The following is a 22,561-nucleotide window of genomic DNA, read 5'->3' as shown; positions in this document are numbered from 1 at the left end:
GTACGTCACAAAGTGACAAACTAATATTTCTTGGATTGTTTTTACATTTATTGATGACTGAAAAAAGCATTGTTATTACCATTATACACACTGTCAACATCCAAGAATATACTGATGCTCATTATGAGACCATGGCAAGCAGAAGAGGCAAAGACTCAGAGACAGGAAGAATGAACTACTGCATGCTGTCTATCTTCTGTGTCTTCTCACTGAACAAGCTCTTCACTGAACAAGCTCTCTCTGAAAAGCTCTCACTGAACTATTTTTGGGCAGCACTTTCTTTCAACATGCCATAATACCATGAATGACCATGCCAACTAATATGAATAGTTCCCATCAAACCCTTGAATAAGGTGTATCAGTGCTTGACCAAAACATACAAAGCCTGCCCTCCACTAGCCTTGAATGGACACTGAATATTGCTATGTTTACAATATTTAGAGTGGATTCTAGGCAAGCTCTCACGAACCAGTTTTAAAGAATGCTGTGAATTTAACTCAGCACCAAAGACAGGGTCCAGGACAGAGACAGGGTTCCCTGGTCTGTGCTGACCTGATCACCATATCCTTCACCACCTCAACAGTCCCAAACAAGGGGAACAGTCTCTCTGTGAAGGTCTCGTTGTAGGTGTAGATGTGGGACCTCTTCTCCACATCATAGAAGGACAGCTGGCCTTGCTCATAGTCCAGGTACACCCCCACCTTCTTGGGGACCGGCGCCTGGGTCAGTGGGGTGACGGGCAGGGTCAGCGCCTTGAGGTCGGTGCCTCTCTCCAGCCTCAGTGTAAGGTAGCCCGTCTGTGTGTTGAGAGAACCGTAACCCTTCCTCTGGGCGGACGCCGTAGCCACGCCCAGGCGCCAGTCCCTGTCTCCCACCTCCACTTCCCAGTAATGACGCCCAGAGGTGTAGCCCTGGTTCCCCATAGCACACCACCAGCCGTTGAAGCAGGGTGTGCAGTTGGGGGAGTCACGCGGCTCCAGGCCACAGCGCATGCGTTTGTTGTCGTTTGAGAGGATGAGATATGGGTTGGCTGTCTTAGGGTCAAGGGTCACTTCCTCTGTGGAAGGGGTGGTCAGAATAAATAAAAAGTACTCTAATATTGTTTTCTGTCTATACTCATATTTTCATTTTGTTCTTAGACAGTACGTACAACTGTAAACATTTTAAAGTGTACATACCTGCAGCATCACAGATCCAGGTCCATACTGAAAAGAAAACCATGTTCTTTTATTAAAATAATTAAGCATTAAATGGTAGAATAAGTCAACATAACTCAAGAAATCTGGAATTATTCATTTACTTGTTAGTATGGGTTTGACTTACCATTGTGGGGAATGTAGCGAGCTGCATCTGAAAGTTATACAGATGAGATTAATATACTATTAAATTTTAACCTATACAGGTGCTGGTCATATAATTAGAATATCATCAACCTCCCATGATTGCTTCAATCCTTTTCAATAGCGACTACCCATAAGCACCTAAAACTATTCATCAGCCATTATGTATTATCAAAAACAACAGAAGACAAAATTATTATTTAATTGGAAAATGTTAAGATATCTTGACTACTGATGATAAAATCACATAACTAAGATCACAGGCAGACAACACGTAATTTATTGGTGAGGTGACGAAATAATGACTTCAACGATTCAAAGCTCTACTCACCAATCCTCTGACTCCTCTGTTTTCTAATCAGCCACTGTTTAGTGACATCCTCCTGCTAACACAGGACAGGACTGAGTGAGTCCTGGATTCAACTGTGAGCACATTATATGCACTTCAGCTTTTAAATGCAACTGTCGCAGAGATTATGATTTACTGCAAAGGGTGCAGGTGTCAGCTAATACTGAATTTATTTTATTTAATGTTTTATTTTTTCACCTTTATTTTACCAGGTAAGCCGATTAAGGAACAAATGCTGGCCAAAAGCATAATACTGCAAGACAACACAAAATTACATATAGAGTACTCACATAAACAATATAGAATGGGGGGACAGCTGTCTGGGGATACTTCGGAACAGAGATGCATAGGTTGCTTAGCAGGAACACAGTGATTGATCATTGTCAGCAAAAAGATACATACGTTTTCAGGGCTTTCGGAACTCAGCACAACCTCCATGATGAGCTCCATGGCTGGGAGCAGGGTTGGCAGGCGTCCCCTCCTCCACTGGAACTCCAGATCATCCAACATCATCAACACGGTTTCACCAGGCCAGATATTGGGCTAGAGTGGGAGAAATAGGGAACTCAATTAGATTAGTACCTTTCTGTATAAACTAAAGAGGAAAGGAGAGGAAGGAATTAGTGAGAAATGTAGGTGGTCTTCCATTACTCGTCTCTTCTGTTACTCGTGTCTTTAAAGGGGTAATCGGCAGTTGCTACTAATGAAAAATACAGTATTTAGCCATTAACCTCATTCCCAGGCTCCTGCAAACAAAGCAATATGTTGCCCTCCAAAGAAATGGCAGAATAAGTCAACATAACTCAAATCTGGAATTAATTCTAACGTTTAGCTGATGAGGTCTAGCGCAGCCAAGGAGTTTAGTGTTTAAAGACGTGTTTGAATGATCTGTAGACATATATATTTATTTTTTACTACATTCAGATATTAGAAAATGCTAACAGTACCAAAAATGGTACTTCATTCTATTTGTTTGGGGGGTTCCTCCAGAACCAGATAAAGAAAAAAAAGAAGAAACAAAGATTTGTCTGTCAATTTGTCAGCAAGAAGCAACAAGCGCAACAAACAACAATCACTTCAGTACCATAGTGAACCAAACCCCTTTCTGTTCAGTACCTCTAATCTGTTCTTCAGCTGGTAAGTCCAATCCAAAATGACCCGCTTGTGGCCTCCGATGTCGTGTTCTCCTCCTGTCTCCAGCATACACAGCAGATGATCCTTCCAGTCCCTTTTCTCTGACCACTCAACATGCAGCTCTCTTTGGATGCTCCTTGTCTGCAAAACACCAGGCTCGATAAGATGACATGGAGTAAAAAAGACTCAATAGGGGAGAGAGGGCCCAAATGAATTTTGCTTAGGGCCCGCAAAAGTCTAGAGATATGACTGACTGTAAGTCCTAAGTAGTATCTGCTTTTCACAAAACAATATTTAAATGTAGTAAATTGCTTTGTAATTTGTTAACTAGGCAAGCCTAGTTCAGCCGGCCCGCAATAGTAAGTTTCACCCTCTAGAGATTCAAACCCAGGTCACCCACGTGAAAGGCTGTGTCATTAACCACTACACCACAGAGCTGTGCATTTGACAGGTGTCAGTACAGCCCTTGTGTGTCTATCCTGAACAAATCCTCTTTTGCTATTGGCCGTTTTAACGGCTAATTGGCCATTCGTGAATGATATTGATACAGTTAAACTGATTAAGATTTCTTACTACGTTTACCTCCACCACAAATAGCGTCTATGAACTGTATGGTGTTTGCCACTGGCAGTTTTAACAGCATATTAGCCAGTAATAAGCTTTACCGGAATCTACTAACTTATTGGAGTAGTCACAAGAATTGAGCAATTGCTATCAAGACTGAAAATGAACTTTTCCATTTCAGAAACAGTCTCAATATAACCGTAACAGTTTTAGTTAAGGCTTACTATAACATACCTACTGTATGTTGGAGCAAGGCAAATGTGTTTGTCTATCCTGACCCAAAACGCATGCACGGATGCGTACTTCAAAAATCCACCAGAAACACTCTCAATATAACCATAAACTGTTTTATTTCAGGCTTACTATAATGTAAATATTGAGGTTCTCATCTATACAGAATAATTCGTAACGCATACTTTGCTGTGCCTGTGCAAAGATAGGACCGCAGGACGTATAGTTTACAGGTCCACTTCTCTAACCACTACGCTATTTAACAAGGGGTACTCAGTCAGTCAGTCAGTCAGTCAGTAAGCTCTGCTCATGCGGTTTGGCAAAAATGAGAAAATAGAAAATGAAAAATAGAAGGTATTATGTATCTCAGTGTCTTTCTCCATAAAAATAACAAGACACGAAGTATCTGAATAACAGTAACGTCTTTCTACAGTACCAGGTCAGGCGTTTGAGTATATGTACCGATAGTTGGGAATAGGTAATTAACATTATCAGTTGCAGCATATGTGGAGTATGAATGTAAGTGTGTGTATGTGTATCTGTATACTGTACATACGTGTTCATGGGGCAAAGGGATCATGGACAAAGAGATATTTGGTGATCTATTTTTTCTAGGCTAATCAATATAATTGGTAAACTTACAGCCTTGTTTTATGGTCTTATGTCCTTAGGGGTAGAAGCTGGGCAAAAGTTCTGAGGGTTAAAGTCTTGAGGCACTGCCCCCTCACGCCACGCCTACAAAGACGACGGCTCACCTGTACTCTGTTCTCCAGCACGGCTGCCCATTCCACTATGAATTCCCGACACACACTGGGGGGCCAGGTATCTTCACACGTCCAGATGTGGGCTAGGACACTGGACCTCTGCAGAGAGTGTTCCAGTAATAGTACAGAATGTGCATGTGTCTGTGTATATGGGTGTTCTAGTGTTTCTTTGCGTGCATGTTCTTGTGTATTTGTGTGTGTGGGTGTGTGTATGTGTGTTTACCTGGCATAGTCTGTTAAGTTCCCTGGCCAGCTCCATTATGAACAGCTGACTCTCCACTAAAGGTTCTTTCTTCTCATTTTTCACTTTCTTACGAGACTCCTGAACAGAACAGTGCATGGTGAAAAAGAAAGAGAAGGCTGGAGGGAATCTGACATGCAACAAGGACAGACATCCATACTAGTAAGAGGGTCTATGAGAGTGCAGAGGTTTCCCGGGAGAAGGGTCATACCTTGAGACGGATCTTGATTTTTTTGGCTGGTTCAATGAGGAACTGGAGGCACTCCTTGATCATGTTGGCAGCTGAAAAAATCCTGTGGCACACAGATACACAGCTTCAACATGCTGGCACACTGTTTCACAGATACACAGCTTCAACATGCTGTCACAGTGACACACAGCTTTAACACGCTGTCACAGTGACACACAGCTGTAATACGCTGTCACAGTGACACACAGCTTTAACACGCTGTCACAGTGACACACAGCTGTAATACGCTGTCACAGTGACACACAGCTTTAACACGCTGTCACAGTGACACACAGCTGTAATACGCTGTCACAGTGACACACAGCTTTAACACGCTGTCACAGTGACACACAGCTGTAATACGCTGGCACAGTGACACACAGCTGTAATATGCTGGCACAGTGACACACAGCTGTAATACGCTGTCACAGTGACACACAGCTGTAATATGCTGGCACAGTGACACACAGCTTTAACACGCTGTCACAGTGACACACAGCTGTAATACGCTGTCACAGTGACACACAGCTGTAATATGCTGGCACAGTGACACACAGCTTTAACATGCTGTCACAGTGACACACAGCTGTAATACGCTGTCACAGTGACACACAGCTGTAATACGCTGTCACAGTGACACACAGCTGTAATACGCTGTCACAGTGACACACAGCTGTAATACGCTGGCACAGTGACACACAGCTGTAATACGCTGTCACAGTGACACACAGCTTTAACACGCTGTCACAGTGACACACAGCTGTAATACGCTGGCACAGTGACACACAGCTTTAACATGCTGTCACAGTGACATACAGCTTCAATACGCTGTCACAGTGACATAAAGCTTCAATACGCAGGCACAGTGACACACAGCTGTAATATGCTGGCACAGTGACACACAGCTGTAATATGCTGGCACAGTGACACACAGCTTTAACATGCTGTCACAGTGACATACAGCTTCAATACGCTGTCACAGTGACATACAGCTTCAATACGCAGGCACAGTGACACACAGCTGTAATATGCTGGCACAGTGACACACAGCTTTAACACGCTGTCACAGTGACATACAGCTTCAATACGCTGGCACAGTGACATAAATATTTAATACACTGACACAGTGACTCATAGATTTAATACGCTGATACAGTTACACATAGATTTGAAATGCTGGTACAGTAACACACAGCTTTAATACACTGGCACAGTGACACATAGATTTAATCTGCTGGTACAGTGACTAATAGATTTAATATGCTGGAACAGTGACACAGATTTAATATGCTGGAACACTGACACAGATTTAATATGCCGGTACAGTGACACACAGGTTTAATATGGCTGTACAGTGCTACAAAACAATATTACGCAGATACAGTGACACACAGGTTTAATATGGCTGTACAGTGCTACAAAACAATATTACGCAGATACAGTAACACACAGGTTTAATACACTGGCACAGTGACACATAGATTTAATCTGCTGGTACAGTGACTAATAGATTTAATATGCTGGAACAGTGACACAGATTAATATGCTGGAACACTGACACAGATTTAATATGCCGGTACAGTGACACACAGGTTTAATATGGCTGTACAGTGCTAACAAAACAATATTACGCAGATACAGTGACACACAGGTTTAATATGGCTGTACAGTGCTACAAAACAATATTACGCAGATACAGTAACACACAGGTTTAAAATGTTGGCACAGTGATCCACAGTTTTATTATGCACTGGCACTCATTCTGTCAGTGTTGAGCCTGAGCTACAGCTGACTGGCCTCCAAAGGCACCTCAAATCGATGAGAAGGCAGAATACAGAAATGTGTGTGTGTGTGTGAGAGAGTGTGTATTGCCTAACTTTTCTTACACTACACTGCAGTAAGCCCTCTGTTGGCTCATTAGCAGCACTTCATCTAAAACTGGCCTGGGTTGACAGAAAGAAAGAAAGATGGAGAAGAAGGTATGAGAGAGAGAAAGAGATTAAGAAAAAGGAGGATGGAAAAGGACAAGAGCTGAAAACTGCAGAGTAACATGTTTTAGGTTTGTGTGCACCAATACATCTTAATCATGGCCTTAGTGTCAAAAGAAAATCCCAGGGAGATCTGAGGCAGGAGCTGAAAGTGTTTTTTTTTTCCCAATCCTGCCGATCCGGATTCTGTCCCACGGTGTTGAATCAGCGGCCCCTGGTTTGACGAATAAAAAAGGATTTGCTGAACCTTTTTGTACTTTTTCTGACGTGGGAAGCACGGGAAAGGGGACAAAGATGATGCTTGCTAATCATTTGTGTTTGAAGGGCAAATGGAGCAGAGTAACCAAGCAGCGTATAAAGACCCCGGGACATAGAGCAACAAGGCAGCTTATAATGAGCTCATAAACAACTCTTGAAATTATTAAATCTGGGGGATTACCCCTCCTGCAGGGATTTAGTTGGTGATAGTCAGGCGTTTGATTAGGTGTGTTCATTTTGAGTTGAAGCAAATGCCTGCATAACCCATTCTTCAAGTGGAGGGCTGGCCTACGGCCATTCTCTTTGATCTGAGCCCCTTCCCCTTGGCAACAAGGAGTTCAAGAGCTAACGAGAGGCCCCACTGAGCAGAAATTATTTCTTTGTCCAGGAGCTGGCATTTTCTTTGGAGGTGTTTTGAAATAGAATTACATTTGTTTTTAATAAAGCCTTCTTTTTCTTCTAAAACCCCCCCACCTTTTCTATACAAAAGGCTTGTACAGATAACCAATATGAGTGTTAAATTAGAATAGAATGACTTGTTTGCTACAGGGGGCTTATTTCTAGAATAGAAGTGTAATTCATATGACACTACTTCAAGGGGTTGAGGGCCTGTTCAAGACAACTGCAGACTGACTGACCTACAAATCACCTTGCATCATTCAATAAACAACAAACCATTATTATTTGTTGATCCGTCTGTCACAATTAACCAATTATACATTCTGTTTCTGATCCTCTTGAACACATCCAACAATCTCAGCAAATAGGGCCCATTGATGGTTTGGGAAATTTTTCCCAAAGACCAGTCATCTTTCCCATAGACGTTCAAAAAATTTGCTGGTTATTGTTGTTTCAAATGCAAAATAGGCACAAATGTCCCTGTGGTGAACTGTTAATTCAAAAGATTACAACAGAATCTCAGAACAAGGAAGCGGAGCAGTGGGACACACTGAGCCCTGCTGGACTTGGCCCAAAGACCCAACAACAGCGCTCATTACATGACCAAGAAGTACAAAGGATAACCTATTATGTAATATCATAAAGTTCTGGAATGGAGATAGTAAGTCATTTAAAAACATGATTCTTGACTCATGCCCTGACTTTGTAGAAGGACATTAGGGTGACCTTAGGGTGGTAACCTAAACAACATTGGTCAAAATACTTTAAGGATAATGTATGTACAGCATGCAGCAGTGGAACTATATAATCTTGGGCCCCTGTGCAAGAAGCCAAACTGTGCCAGTGTTCAAGTGCACTTGCTCTGCTTCTTAGGTGAAAGCTACAGCAGCCTAGATTATAGGCCTTATTATTAACATTTTAATTGACCGCACTTTAGAAGGCCAGGTTAATACATATATTTTGAACAGGTAACACAAATAGTTAGTTTAATATAAAATTTTACAAATATTATTCATCAATATAATGTAAAAGTAAGGCAAAAATATTCTGCTTTTTAATTAAAGCAGAATAATTACTTCCAAACTTCCCTAGCAACGTAATAAATGTGTTGTACGTCTTTCTGTGTGGCTACATTTTATACTGGATAACTTTCAACTTGCATTTTGGTTTAGATTTTAAATTACACAAGAATTCACATCTACATTCAGTACAGATGAACCCTCATTTTTATTGGCGTGGTCAAAACAACAAACACGATTTGTGCAGAGTATATCGAAGACAATCTCTTTGAAAACGAGCGTTGACGCGCGCATTGGGGCTGCGAGCGGCTCGCTTGGACACCAGCTGACCCGTGGCACTAATCTGGTTAATGAATTAAATGAAGGTGGATAAACTATGAAACATAATTAAAACCAACGCGGATAAACACAAAAGTGGATTTTCCTAATGTCTCCAAAATATGCGGGAATTCATGACGCACGTGAAATTAAATATTTGTGGACCACAATGACGGTAATAATAGGTCCCGTAGGGTGATCGTAGGTCTACTGTAGATTCTTAGCGCATAGAGCAAATCTCGGATTATAACTAATCTGTCCCTGAACACAACCTTAGTGACTTTATATTCTAGCACAGCACCTCTGGACGGTTAAAATAGATCACAATACAATGGGCTTGAGGTTTCCTTTGGACCATTTCTCATGTGTAATGCCACAAGCACATTATGCGTAATAGGCCATGAAGTAATATATTAAGTGCGATTTGCGCAGCATGCCGAATAAATAGGATACAACCAACAAACATAGGCTACACCAAAACAATGGTGAAAGTTTGTCCAATGTACTAATTACACACAATGCCAGATTCTCAGACATGTTGGCTATTCTCAGACATGTTGGCTATTATAAAAAAATATTTTAAATGCAACATAAATACTTACTTAGGGAGCCAACAGGAAATATAGTTGTCCACTGTTTTCAGCAGAAAGCACGCTTCGTCTCTGTGGGTGTATGCTACAACAGACTACCACTGCTAAAGCCTTAACCTCCTTTAACAGAGGATACATGCAGCAGGATCTATATCCCCCGCGACGGCATTGAGTGAGTGAGAGTGACTTTATTACACCCCGCTGCACGAATCAAAGTTCGGGCGTTTCCGACAAGTTGACGAACAGCTTACGGACCAAAGAGGTGGACATCTTTGTTGGGTCGTCTCGCGCGTTTTGATTGTGGATATTTTTATTCACTAGAGGTCGTCACAGTACCAAAAGTATTTTATATGGCGTCAGTTGATAAGACTTCAAATGACAGAAACAATGCGTGTAAAGTGAAGTGCGCTCTTCTGAAACGTAGTAAGCGAACTAAATTTTTTTGCGTGCCATTTGTTTATTGCAGCTCATACTGGCATTTCCTGTCTAACCTCCCTGAAATGTAAAGCATATCTATGACATTATCAGGTTTACCTATATCTCTATGTAACAGCCCTTGGGAAAGTGCGTCTTCGTATGTTTTAGACATGCGGAAGTGTCTGAGGTCTATGCGTCGGTGTTAAATGACGGACGGCTCCTTGCGTCTCCATCTGAATTGAGTAATAATTATGCCTCCAAAAGATCCGCTTCTCGGGACTCTAAAAGGTAAGAACATGCCGAGTGAATGGAAAGCTGTATAATGGTTCATTGTTATGCAATCTTTGATTGGGGACGCACAGTCAGGAATTGACTGAACATGAGCTGATAATATTTGGAGAAATGTACTCAGCTTGATTACATAATAATTGGACTGACGGCTCAGGTTAAGGATATGTGCTGATGTATCGCAGAGTTAAAAAAAATTCACAAGGACCATTCAAAACTATGCCACACTGACTTAGAAATGACAGATATGTTGTGTATAAAATATTTGGAAGCGTCAATTGCTCCTATCAGCTCTGTTATATTCCATCACTCAAACGACCTTATAGAATCTAGTGTTTCGTCAGCCTATTGCAAAATACAAATACCAAAAAATAGGTGATGATTCTGGTTGCCAAGCAACTGGGTCGCCTTCATCAAGTTTGGGAGAGTTACATTTCATTCAGTCATGATCGGACAAAAACTATAAAAGACACTTTTCTGCTGTTATGTCCATGTATAGTGCACATATCATAAGCCAATGATGAATCGTTGAGTTCATGTCCGCACAGTATCATTAATGTATGTCATACCAATACACATCTACCCATTGTGGCCCATGCAATGTGTGTATGCACATACTGTATAATTTGTGTTTGAATGGATTTGTGCTGGTCTAGTATGCATCCTGAACCTGCAGACGGTGGAGGGGACAGTGACTGATGTCAGCCCTCACCTCTCCTCTTGCTGTGAACTTCTTGAACTTATCCTCAGAAAGGGTCTTCAACGTGAGTATTATAACAAAGCCAAGCTCGAAAGACAGGAGGAGTGCACGACATGGAGCTTGCAGACATTTACACTGGTGTGTCTCTGTCTCCCTCAGAGCCGGTCCTTGGCCTGGTACACAGGGACTACTGGCATTGCTTTGAGCAACTCCTTCAACACGACACCTGCGGCAGGTAAACATTTACGCTTAAATAGTCAAGCAGACACTCCTATTCAGAAGAACTTACATTAGTGAGTGAGTATACTGTTAGGTCCGGAAATAACGGGACACTGACACAAGTTTAGTTATTTTGTCTTGTTACCAAACTATATTCAAGTTACAGTTAAATAATTAATATGGGCTTAAAGTGCAGTAGCCCAGCTTTAATTTGATCCAAATCAGAGGAAGGGTTTAGGAATTACAGCCCTTTAATATGTAGCCCCCTCTTTTTCAAGGGACCAAAAGTAATTGGACAATTGACTCAAAAGCTGTTTCATGGACAGGTGTGGGCTATTCCTTCGTTATTTCCTCATCAAATAAGCAGGTAAAAGGGCTGGAGTTGATTCCAGGTGTGGCATTTGCATTTGGAAGCTGTTGCTGTGAATCCACAACATGCGGTCAAAGGAGCTCGCAATGCAAGTAAAATAGACCATCCTTAGGCTGCAGAAAAAAAGAATATCCATCTGAGAGATTGCAGGAACATTAGGAGTGGCCAATCAACAGTACATTCTGAGAAGAAATAACACACTGGTGAGCTCTGTAACACAAAAAGGCCTGGACATCCACGGAAGACAACAGTGGTGGATAATCATAGGATCCTTTCCATAGTAATGAAAAACCCCTTCACAACATCCAGCCAAGTGAAGAACACTCTCCAGGAGGTAGGCATGTCATTATCCAAGTCTACCATGCGAGAACACTTTGCGAGAGCAAATACAGTGGGTTCACCACAAGGTGCAAACCATTCATAAGCCTCAAGAATTGAAGGGACAGATTAGACTTTGCCAAAAAACATCTAAAAAAGCTAGCCCAGTTCTGGAACAGCATTCTTTGGATAGATGAAACTACGATTAACCTGGACCAGAATGATGGGAAGAAAAAAGTATGGAGAAGGCTAGGAATGGCTCATGATCCAAAGCATACCACATAATCTGTAAAACATAGTGGAGGCAGTGTGATGGCATGGGCATGCATGGCTTCCAATGGCACTGGGTCATTAGTGTTTATTGATGTGACAGAAGCAACCAGATTAATTCTGAAGTGTATACAGGTGATGGTCATAAAATTAGAATATCATCAAAAAGTATTTATTTCAGTAATTCCATTCAAAAAGTGAAACTTGTATATTATATTCATTCATTACACACAGACTGGTATATTTCAAATGTTTTTTTCTTTTAATTGTGATGATTATAACTGACAACTAATGAAAATCCCACATTCAGTATCTCTGAAAATTAGAATATTACTTAAGACCAATACAAAAAAAAGATTTTTAGAAATGTTGGCCAACATGAAAAGTACGAGCATGTATAGCACTCAATACTTAGTTGGGGCTCCTTTTGCCTGAATTACTGCAGCAATGCGGCGTGGCATGGAGTCGATCAGTCTGTGGCACTGCTCAGGTGTTATGAGAGCCCAGGTTGCTCTGATAGTGGCCTTCAGCTCTTCTGCATTGTTGGGTCTGGCGTATCGTATCTTCCTCTTCACAATACCCCATAGATTTTCTATAGGGTTAAGGTCAGGCGAGTTTGCTGGCCAATTAAGAACAGGGATACCATGGTCCTTAAACCAGGTAGTGGTAGCTTTGGCATTGTGTGCAGGTGCCAAGTCCTGTTGGAAAATGAAATCTGCATCTCCATAAAGTTGGTCAGCAGCAGGAAGCATGAAGTGCTCTAAAACTTCCTGGTATACGGCTGTGTTGACCTTGGACCTCAGAAAACACAGTGGACCAACACCAGCAGATGACATGGCACCCCAAACCATCACTGACTGTGGAAACTTTACACTGAACTTCAAGCAATGTGGATTCTGTGCCCCTCCTCTCTTCCTCCAGACTCTGGGACCTTGATTTCCAAAGGAAATGCAAAATGTACTTTCATCAGAGAACATAACTCAGCAGCAGTCCAGTCCTTTTTGTCTTTAGCCCAGGCGCGACGCTTCTGACGCTGTGTCTTGTTCATGAGTGGCTTGACACAAGGAATGCGACAGCTGAAACTCATGTCTTGCATACGTCTGTGCGTGGTGGTTCTTGAAGCACTGACTCCAGCTGCAGTCCACTCTTTGTGAATCTCCCCCTTATGGGTTTTGTTTCACAATCCTCTCCAGGGTGTGGTTATCCCTATTGCATGTACACTTTTTCTTCCCTTCATCTCTCTATTAATGTGCTTGGAAACAGAGCTCTGTGAACAGCCAGCTTCTTTAGCTATGACCTTTTGTGTCTTGCAAGGTGTCAATGGTCGTCTTTTGGACAGCTTTCAAGTTAGCAGTCTTCCCCATGATTGTGTTGCCTACAGAACTAGACTGAGAGACCATTTAAAGGCCTTTGCAGGTGTTTTGGGTTAATTAGCTGATTAGAGTGTGGCACCAGGTGTCTTCAATATTGAACCTTTTCACAATATTCTAATTTTCTGAGATACTGAATTTGGGTTTTTCATTAGTTGTCAGTTATAATCATCAAAATTAAAAGAAATAAACACTTGAAATATATCAGTCTGTGTGGAATGAATGTATACATTATACAAGTTTCTCTTTTTGAATGGAATTACTGAAATAAATCTACTTTTTGATGATATAATAATTTAAAGACCAGCACCTGTATTGTCTACTCAGATTCAGCCAAATTCAGCGAAGTTGTTTGGACGGTGTTTCACTTTACAGATGGACAATTATCCAAAACATACTGTGAAAGTTTTTTAAGGCGAAGAACTGGAATATTCTGCAATGGTCAAGTCAATCACCTGATCTCAACCTGATCGAACATGCATTTCACTTGCTGAAGACAAAACTTAAGGCAGAAAGACCCACAAATAAACAACAACTGAAGACAGCTGCAGTAAAGGCCTGACAAAGCATCAAAAAGGAGGAAATCCAGCGTTTGGTGATGTCCATGTGTCCATGTGCCTGCAAAGGATTCTCCACAAAGTATTAAAAATGAACATTTTATTTATGATTGTGTTAATTTGTCCAATTACATTGGAGCCCCTGAAATAAGGGGACTGAGTATGAAAATGGTTGCACTTCCTAAATGCTGTTTAGATTCAAATGCATTGTGGTGGCGTACAGAGCCAAAATTACGAATATTGTGTCATATTTCTGGACCTAACTGTATTTTCTATTTTTACCGATCTAACTGTGTGTACTAAAAGCACAACCCTGGTGTTGTAGGCGCCATGCTTTACCAAGCTACACAGGTAAACAACTTACAGCTCATTTAGACATTGTTTTGTAGGTAGAGACATAATTTGGCTCTCGACTAGGCCGAGTTGTTGTCTTGTCTCCTTTCTTGGTGTGTGTGTGCGTTTGACAGGCTGAGCTCTGTTTCGCTGGCAATTGAAGAGACTTCAACCTGCAGGAAGTTGTTGTCAGCTCAGGGACGAGGACGCTACCTCCTCAGGCTAGCCCTCAGACGGAGGGTTCTAGAAGAAGTCATCAAACACCTGCTACACACACCGAAAGTCTTAGAGGTCTAGCTCATATAATTAGTCACTCTGTTGTACCGTAAGATTACAATATGGTTTTCTTTGATGTTAGATAAAGTAAAATGTCAGTGTTGTTAGATAGGCTATGATAACATTTCCTGGTTTCTATTTTCCAGTGGTACAACCCAGCAGTTTCACTTCTTAGGAATGAGGAGTTTTTGGGTGATGCTTTTTTCTTTTTTCTAAAATGGTTGGCTTTGACAGTGTCTCAATAAATCATTTTAATAACATTAATCTTATAAAGAACAATAATGATTGAGTCAAGTATCCTTCCTCTTTCAGAACCTTTCATGTCGCTGCTTAAGGTCCTTACAGAAATGGACTTCAAACTGGACATGAAGGTACAAACCATTTCATTCCCCTTCCTTTCTGCCTGTTATGTGGAAAAGTGTTGAAAAGCATGTGGAAAGTGACTGCTTACACTGTTGGCATGTAAGATAGTATAACACTTATTAAAAACCAGACTTGTCCCTATACTACTGGAGAATAAAACATGTCCGACTTCCTTATTTTAGAACTGTAGTTTTCTGGATGAGAGCTGGCTTCTACCGGTAAGCAGTATACAATCTCTGATTGAAGACTTCCATGCCTCATCTGTGTGTCTTTTGAGGTGAGTGCTCTATCTGTTTCCAGGTGTGTGATGTGTATGAGGCTGTACCCTGTCAGGAACTAGGGATGGTGCTCAGGTAAGTGTCATTCCCTGTCATGGATTTTTCAGTGTGTCTCAGAATAGACAGGCCTCACTCTACTTTGAGACTCTCTCTCTCTCTCTCTCTGTCAACCTCCAGGTATCTCAGTGGTCGTGTTTTTGTCCTGCAGCTGTTGCCAGGTAGCCAGGCTCAGGTGGACCAGTGTGTACATCCCGGTGACATCATCGACGAGATCAACGGAATCTCTTTACGGAATGCCTGCAATGGACAGGTAAGGAAAACGTAATGATGGATTTCATTCCAGCCTTAATCTAACACATCTTATTTCTAAACTGTCGTCAGGAGTGTGCTGAATCTACATGACCTACAACATGTTTCACTTCCCAGTGACAGTATTTGTATATCATGCAGTATTTGTATATCACGAAACGCAGTGTCTCTATATGCATATCATGTGGACTTCTGTGCATGTGTGTTCTCAGGCAGGTGTGATCCTCACCAGGTTAAAGTGTTGTCCCCTGTCCCTGCGTGTGTTGCGATGGCGTGGGCAGGACGGGGGCATGTATCGCCCTATCATCAAACTCCTGAGGGCTCTCAGAGAGGAGAACCCCTCCCTGCAGCTAGGCTCCTCCCATTCATCTCTACAACTGACTAATCAAGGCCTGGGGACACCGCCCTCTCAGTGCCTCAAAGAGGGAAGGCAAGTGTAAAGGATTGTTGTGTTGTGGTAATGCACCTAACATTGGTGTGTAGCACTTTGTTGTCTTCACGATGAATTTGTAACACAGAGCATCTAGTCTTACGTAGGTCTCAAAGTTTAGAATTGTTATTTAAAATATGGCAAACACATGGTGGCTATTCAGTTGTTGGTGCTAAGATATTGCGATGCCAATCCGGTCCGTTCAGCTCTGTGATGTTTACAAGGATAGGCCTCATTTCGCATTCACCATTTTGTGGTTTAACAGGATCTATTATGTTAAAATAGAACGCAGGCATATTAACCTACTCTGAGACAACCCCTTTGCCCTCCAGGATTGTGTATATTGTGCAGTTCTTGGGAAAGGCCAACATTGGATTGGTATGTACAGTATATTTTTTGCAAATAATAATTGATCAATTGTCTTGATGAGACTTGTAATAGGTTAAGTGTTTTATCTGTTTTCTTGACAGTATGGAGGCAAAGAGGTGCTTCAACATGGAATCACCTTGGTTATACAGAAAAACCAGCCCAGCAAGGTACATGCTGCCCTAACTCGAGTTTGGTGTTGTAGTCTGTAATTGAACTAATAATTATTATTCTGACTTTCCCACAGGAAGTACTTTTGGACCTAAAGGAAACTCACCTGATCTGCACTGAGAAATCCAATAAGATAGTGAGCAACTCATATCAGAAATTTCCTATAAAAGTGTGTTACAGTTATTGGGATTGACTTCAAATACTGCATGTGATGTTTTTTTATGTCTCTATATATGTAGAAGTTGTTCCAGCATCATTATCCAGAGATCTCATGCGTAGGGCGGTTTGGCTACCCGGACTATACCATCTTTGCCTTTTGTGTGTCGTGAGTATCCATTTAAAAAATCAACACAGCAGTCATACCGTAACATAGAATCTTTCCATTGCAAATTAGTGTATTCCAGTCATTTTCTACAGTGCACTCCAGAATTATTGGCACCCTAGCTAAATTTGAATAAAAAGCATGTGAAAAAGTGACATTATTTAAATTAAACAAAAAACAACTGTCATCAAGAAATAATTGTTTTATTCAGTAACGTGTGCCACAGTTATTGGAACCTGGAGAACATCTTATTGATTGATTGATGTATATTTGAATTAAGATTTTACTTTTTAAAACGTTTAATATTATTGTTTATTAAGGTTTAATTTTTATTTTATTTCAATTAAATTTTTCAATTAGACTTTTTTCATAAAGTTTCTGCTGGAACTCTTAAGTTGTCATCCATAAAATCCTGTTTCACTGGGGTATAAATATGAGGTGACACACAGGCTAAACTCCCTTAGTCATCTATAAACTTAGGAAAGGCCACAGAACACTCAAATGTAATCAGATAAAGGTTGTTGAATTTCACAAAATGATATATAAGCCTGAAATAATTAATTAGGGCTATTAGGGCAATAAGTAAGAAACAAGTAACACAGCTGGGATGAACCTACCTGGAAGAGGATGCATACCTACACACACAGTGATGGATGGTTCAACTGGCAAAATGATTTCCAAGGGTCATAGTTCGGATAATTGCAGAAGTTGGTTACATAATTGGTTACATCTTGGGGTGACCAAGTCTCCAAAACTACGATTAAGACGTCACTTCCATTCCAACAAGTTATGTGGACAGGTTGCTCAAAGAAAGCCTATGCTGTCACCAAACCACAATTGTAAGCACCTGGGGTTTGTGTAATGTCATTGGAACTTTGGAATCAGATGGGCTGATGAGCCTAAAATTAAGCTTTTTGGAAGCAAATACCATGGTTGGGTTTGGAATAAAAAGAGCCAGGGTCATGATGAAAAGAAATGAATCCTCACTTTGAAGAATGGTGGTGGATATGTGATGTTGTGGGGCTATTTTACTTCCAAAGGACCTGTGAACCTTGTTGGGATAATTGAAAACATGGACTCCCATCAAGTGCATCTGGCACAAGGGTTAAAATTGGGTTATCTTTAAATCTTGCAGCAGAACAACAATCAGACTATACTTCCCAATCCAGACGAAACTGGTTCACAGTCCCATGACCTAAATCCAATCAAAAACATGTAGGGTGAGCGGTCTAGGTTATTCCAAAAGTAACAACCAACCAGCAGTTTGGTACCTGTAGGTGGAATGTTTTAGAAAATAATTCTTGATATTTTTTTTCTTCTTTGAATAATGTTCACTCAACTTAATGTTAGATTTCTTTAAATAGTTGATCATGCTGATAAACAACAGTGAAATTTATTCCAAAAAAACTATTTCTTCATATTAACAGCGCATTAAGAAAGTATTCAGACTCCTTTCCTTTTTCAACATTTTGTTACATTACAGTCTGGTTCAAAAAATAATTCAACTGTTTGTTTTTCCCTTTTTGCAGATGTGTTTTAAATTAAAACCAGAAATGATATATTTATGTATTCAGACTCTTTGCTAAAACACTTTAAGATGAGCTCGGGTACATCCTGTTTCCAATGATCATCAAATGTTTCTGCAACTTGATTTGAGTCCGCTTGTGGTAAATTCAATTGACTGGACATGATTTGGAAAGGCGCACACCTAACAATATAAGATCCCAAAGATGACAGCTCATTTCAAAGCAAAAAGCCATGAGGTCAAAGTAATTGTCTGCAGACCTCTGAGACAATGTTATTTTGAGACACGGATCTGGGGAAGGTCTTGGAGAAGGGCCTTGGTCAGGCAGGTGATCAAGAACCCTATGATCACTCTGAGAGAGCTCCAGAGTTCCTCTGTGGAGATGGGAGAACCTTCCAGAAGGATAAACATCTCTGAAGCCCTCCACCATGTGCCTTTAACAGCCATCTGCCCACTCTACCATCAAGGCCTGATTGGTGGTGCTGCAGCGATGGTTGTCTGAGAATGTCGGACACATTGTAACTATTAGATTTCAAAAGCAAACTTTTGGAATACAGAGGCAAAATAACAAATATACTTTACTGTCTCAATGGTAGATGGCACTGTATGTTAAGGTATACATAACTGGCATGTCTGTTTTACTATAGATCAGTTTAAAACACCAGTTTAAAATTACCCAATGGATCATTTCATTTTTGCCCCCCAATTTCGAAGTGGTGAAGCAGCTGCTCTGCTTGCATCATTGCTCAGAATACAAACATTACAACAATAACACTAATTCAACATGGCTTTTAGCATAACTGCTGTAAAAATTCTAATCATGTATATGATTACCAAATGAAGTTTGGTATCCCTGTCTCACATTTTCCAGGATAGAACATAACCCAAACACAGATCTAGGAACATTTACAGAAATGGTTCAAGATCTGCATCTTGGGCTTATCCTCCTACATTCCCACATCTCTCCTCCCTGAAGATGTTAGCAACAGTGATGACACATTTTAAGCGGCCACAGGTCTGTTGTCATTGGCTGAGTGTGTCATCAGAACATGTGATTGGCTCCGTTTTCAGAGACTCCCCAGAAACTCCTCAGTCAACAGGATTCTGCTGTGTGGTACTCAAAGCCAGTGTTGTTAAAGAGTGTGAGGAAATAGTCAACCGCATCGGTGAGTATAATCGATTTCCACTGTTTTACCTCTGGTACAGGTTAAAGAGATGGGGAGGCATAATTGAAAAACACTTATCTTCCAGGGGAAAAGAGTCACAAGCCAGTTCAAGTGCAAAGTTCCTCAAAAAAAATAAAAATAAACCATACCCATTAAAATGAGATGCAGGTCTACAGCAGATTGGGGAGCATTGCACAAACTGGATGGAATCAGTTATCTGAATGGATTGTTTGCCAAGTGGGGGTTGAGGTGTAGCTACTCAAATGGGTATTACTGAAACTTAATCATAGATTTGCATTTTTTCCACAGTACATACTTTGATTCTGATGTGGTAGTTGGACCAAGCATGTGGCATAGTGTGAGTCAGGTTTTTTTTGTGCCCAAAAACATAACAGAAAGAGTGGAACCAAGCTTTAAATCTGCTTTCCTTCCACAGCTGCTGGTTTCAAGCAAACGGAATGGTTTGTATGACCAAAAATCCCACCAACTGGACAAACCAGATGTTACATTTAGACATGAGTCTCAACTGTTGTGCTTGTACTGGACATGAAAACCCATAGACACATTAAAGATGTTTTAGAGCAATGTCTGCCAATTATTGTTACTGAATATACATGTGCTTTAAATGGTAATAGCAATTAAAGGCCTTTATACACTAAGTGAATGAATTAGCCTCAGCGTTGTCAGAACAAGAACCAGACATCAACATTCTCATAAAGACATTTAATAGAAAGACTACAATGTGACAACACTTTCATAAATAGTATTAAATGTAGCTGCCAAGTTTGTATTTTGGAAAAATAACATGTAAAAAGCAGTCCAGAATATACAGGGCTCTTTGTCATGCTCCTGTCCACCCCAGGATGTCAGGAGGAACTGCACATGGACAATCTACCTGACCCTATTGAGTGAGCTGTTGAGCAAGACACGCTGTTAGACTGCAGGGACAGAGGGTGGAAAAGTGATGGACACCTGACCACAGCTCCTTGGAAGCTGAGAGAAGAATTCAGCCATCTTGAATTCACACATACCCAACATTAAACCTCAAGAGCTCCAACCTCATCTGGAGCCTATATTACCCACCAAGACCCAAAATGAGCCAGTTAATATGAAGAGGACATCTATGAAGAGGACTATGGTGAAACAGTCACAACATTTTCTATCTGCTATTCGCAATGTAAAAACAAGCCTCATTTGCAATTAAAGCCAAGCATGTATTCCTACAACAATCCTGATTGCACACTAGCCAGATCTGAATTCAGGGTTGTGGAATGACTGATCTCATTCTAAAATACATTACAAAAACAGGAAGAAAACTTAAAATACCCAAAAATAACATGTCCACAAAATGGTTTAGTATGTTAAATAGGAGTATGTCTGAAAGGAGCAGCAGAGTGCCATTTAAGCCCTCTCTCCCCTTATCCTGCGGGCCAGCTGGATGTCTTTGGGCATGATCGTGACACGTTTGGCATGGATGGCACACAGGTTGGTGTCTTCAAACAGACCCACCAGGTATGCCTCACTGGCCTCCTGTTGGAGAAAAGAGGACAGTTCAGTCCAGATACTTTTAGACTTGTGCAGAAGCAGCAGTCAGCATGGATCTTACCTGAAGTGCTCCAATAGCGGCACTCTGGAAACGCAGGTCTGTCTTGAAATCCTGGGCAATTTCTCTCACCAAACGCTGGAAGGGCAGCTTGCGGATCAATAGTTCAGTAGACTTCTGGTAACGACGGATCTCACGAAGAGCCACAGTTCCTGGCCTAAGATACAAAGACTACAATGTAAGGCTATGGATACAATTGGATGTGCTGCTAGTGATTTTGGGTACCCACAATACAATGCTAAGCCAATATTGTAAAAGCTCAGACGCAAAGATGCAATACACTGGTGCAGCCGACACCTGAACAAGACAGGCGCTGTCTCCAAATTTCATAAATAGTTATCACACAAACTAGACAACAGTTCTGCAAAATGAGTTGCATTCCGTACCTATAACGATGGGGCTTCTTCACTCCTCCAGTTGATGGCGCGCTTTTCCTGGCTGCCTTTGTGGCGAGTTGCTTCCTTGGCGCCTTTCCTCCAGTGGACTTACGGGCGGTCTGCTTGGTACGAGCCATCTCTCACTAGGGAGAGAAAAAACGTCAACGATTAGGCTGGGATTTGAAAAGAGCACCAGCTTTAAACGAGGCCGAAGTACAGCTGACAAAAGCGGCACGGTCTAATAAACAAGGAGCTGCAACAATGTTGTATCCGGGGCGATTGTTTTTACTAGTTAGTGACGGTTGCGTAATTTCTCTATCGAATAGGAAACAATTGTTATCGTGATGTTACCCTCCCCCACCTCCACTACGATAGCTTAACTGCACCACTGGGAGGCGTCTCGTCGGTTCCAGCAGCGCGCTAGATTATGAACCGCTTTCCTTAAAACGTGTAGTATTAAGTTAAATATAAATCCGTGTTTGAGATCGGAAGGTGGCTCAAGTAAAAATACATACTATTTTAAGTTGCGAAAACCAAAACCTGATATGGTTAACGTTAAAAAGTAGCGCATTAGCGGTAATGCTAACGTTAGCTAGCAACATTGCCATACAAAACCCATGTTCTTGGTTAAACGTTAATCACATTTGATATAATATTGTGCTTAGTTATGGTTGACGAATGTCAACAGTAGTTAACTACAGTACAGTAGGTCACGTTGTTTACTGGTTATTTCGGTAACTAGTCTAGCTAACGTTAGCCGATACACAGCAAGCATCACAGGTCTGTTTGGAATTCTATTGTTCAACCTATATTTAACCAACCTTAATCCCCCGGTAGGTCAACCGACTACTTTTTCCAAATACTACTGAATGGAAATAACAACAGAAAACCTCAAGTTACTTACGAATTGGTGACTGTTAAAGTATTCCAAAACTTTGACAGGTGAACCGACTTAATGTATATCCTATTCGTTGAAACACACAACACTAACGATGAAAGGGACGTGAGTCAAATTTTATACTTTCCAATGACGTCAAGTAACCGTTTTCTAAAGCGGGTTGGTTTAGACCAAGAAAGTCGTGAGGCTATTGGTTAAAGGGTGTCTCTTT

General features: G+C 41.1%; 3 protein-coding genes across 7 annotated transcripts; 1 reads left to right on the top strand and 2 right to left on the bottom strand.

Annotated features, from left to right (window-relative positions):
• Positions 1-4: 4 nt before the first annotated feature.
• zgc:194990 (SPRY_PRY_C-I_1 domain-containing protein) lies at positions 5-9,652 on the bottom strand. 2 transcript variants are annotated; one of them, XM_010891892.3, is made up of 10 exons: positions 9,437-9,652; positions 4,835-4,916; positions 4,606-4,704; positions 4,374-4,481; positions 2,806-2,964; positions 2,092-2,232; positions 1,672-1,723; positions 1,324-1,350; positions 1,179-1,205; positions 5-1,057 (listed from the first exon to the last, which is right to left on the bottom strand). In XM_010891892.3, the coding sequence occupies exons 2-10, from the start codon at positions 4,895-4,897 to the stop codon at positions 498-500; spliced, it is 1,236 nt and encodes a 411-aa protein (XP_010890194.2). In that variant the 5' UTR covers positions 4,898-4,916; positions 9,437-9,652; the 3' UTR covers positions 5-497. The 2 variants fall into 2 exon arrangements, with proteins under 2 accessions (XP_010890194.2, XP_019902127.2); XM_020046568.2 differs by having other exon boundaries at positions 1,672-1,726; positions 9,437-9,505.
• Positions 9,653-9,683: 31 nt separating this feature from the next.
• On the top strand, positions 9,684-20,097 carry si:ch211-250n8.1. Of its 4 annotated transcripts, none has more exons than XM_020046566.2 (17): positions 9,684-10,129; positions 10,786-10,893; positions 10,989-11,064; positions 14,401-14,557; positions 14,689-14,734; positions 14,855-14,913; positions 15,088-15,123; positions 15,206-15,258; positions 15,361-15,493; positions 15,705-15,922; positions 16,255-16,300; positions 16,393-16,458; positions 16,536-16,595; positions 16,699-16,784; positions 19,378-19,472; positions 19,782-19,830; positions 19,909-20,097. In XM_020046566.2, exons 1-16 carry the CDS (start codon positions 10,093-10,095, stop codon positions 19,805-19,807), a joined length of 1,302 nt encoding a protein of 433 aa, XP_019902125.2. In that variant the 5' UTR covers positions 9,684-10,092; the 3' UTR covers positions 19,808-19,830; positions 19,909-20,097. The 4 variants fall into 4 exon arrangements, with proteins under 4 accessions (XP_019902125.2, XP_019902126.2, XP_034148412.1 ...); XM_034292521.1 differs by lacking the exon at positions 19,782-19,830 and having other exon boundaries at positions 9,686-9,847; positions 9,978-10,129; XM_020046565.2 differs by lacking the exon at positions 19,782-19,830 and having other exon boundaries at positions 9,686-10,129.
• Positions 20,098-20,180: 83 nt separating this feature from the next.
• On the bottom strand, positions 20,181-22,490 carry LOC105023027 (histone H3.3A). The gene is made up of 4 exons (XM_010891894.4): positions 22,357-22,490; positions 21,462-21,595; positions 21,079-21,232; positions 20,181-21,002 (listed from the first exon to the last, which is right to left on the bottom strand). Exons 2-4 carry the CDS (start codon positions 21,587-21,589, stop codon positions 20,874-20,876), a joined length of 411 nt encoding a protein of 136 aa, XP_010890196.1. The 5' UTR covers positions 21,590-21,595; positions 22,357-22,490; the 3' UTR covers positions 20,181-20,873.
• Positions 22,491-22,561: the final 71 nt, after the last annotated feature.

This window comes from Esox lucius, chromosome 5 (genome assembly GCF_011004845.1).
Source record: "Esox lucius isolate fEsoLuc1 chromosome 5, fEsoLuc1.pri, whole genome shotgun sequence".
In the NCBI taxonomy this organism is placed as follows: domain Eukaryota; kingdom Metazoa; phylum Chordata; class Actinopteri; order Esociformes; family Esocidae; genus Esox; species Esox lucius.
Note: the sequence above shows the minus strand (reverse complement) of the source record. Positions and strands in the feature narration are given on the sequence as shown.

Excerpts from the sequence above, each read along its gene's own strand:
- zgc:194990 (XM_020046568.2), bottom strand. The coding sequence starts at position 4,897 with ATGATCAAGGAGTGCCTCCAGTTCCTCATTGAACCAGCCAAAAAAATC. Across the intron at positions 1,727-2,091 it reads GTTCCGAAAGCCCTGAAAAC|CAGGAGGATGTCACTAAACA; the intron begins GTATGTATCTTT and ends GTCCTGTGTTAG. Across the intron at positions 1,058-1,178 it reads CTGGATCTGTGATGCTGCAG|AGGAAGTGACCCTTGACCCT; the intron begins GTATGTACACTT and ends CCCCTTCCACAG.
- si:ch211-250n8.1 (XM_034292521.1), top strand. The coding sequence starts at position 10,093 with ATGCCTCCAAAAGATCCGCTTCTCGGGACTCTAAAAG. Across the intron at positions 14,735-14,854 it reads TAGGAATGAGGAGTTTTTGG|AACCTTTCATGTCGCTGCTT; the intron begins GTGATGCTTTTT and ends TTCCTCTTTCAG. Across the intron at positions 14,914-15,087 it reads ACTTCAAACTGGACATGAAG|AACTGTAGTTTTCTGGATGA; the intron begins GTACAAACCATT and ends TCCTTATTTTAG.
- LOC105023027 (XM_010891894.4), bottom strand. The coding sequence starts at position 21,589 with ATGGCTCGTACCAAGCAGACCGCCCGTAAGTCCACTGGAGGAAAGGCG. Across the intron at positions 21,233-21,461 it reads AAGAAGCCCCATCGTTATAG|GCCAGGAACTGTGGCTCTTC; the intron begins GTACGGAATGCA and ends TTTGTATCTTAG. Across the intron at positions 21,003-21,078 it reads CCGCTATTGGAGCACTTCAG|GAGGCCAGTGAGGCATACCT; the intron begins GTAAGATCCATG and ends TTTCTCCAACAG.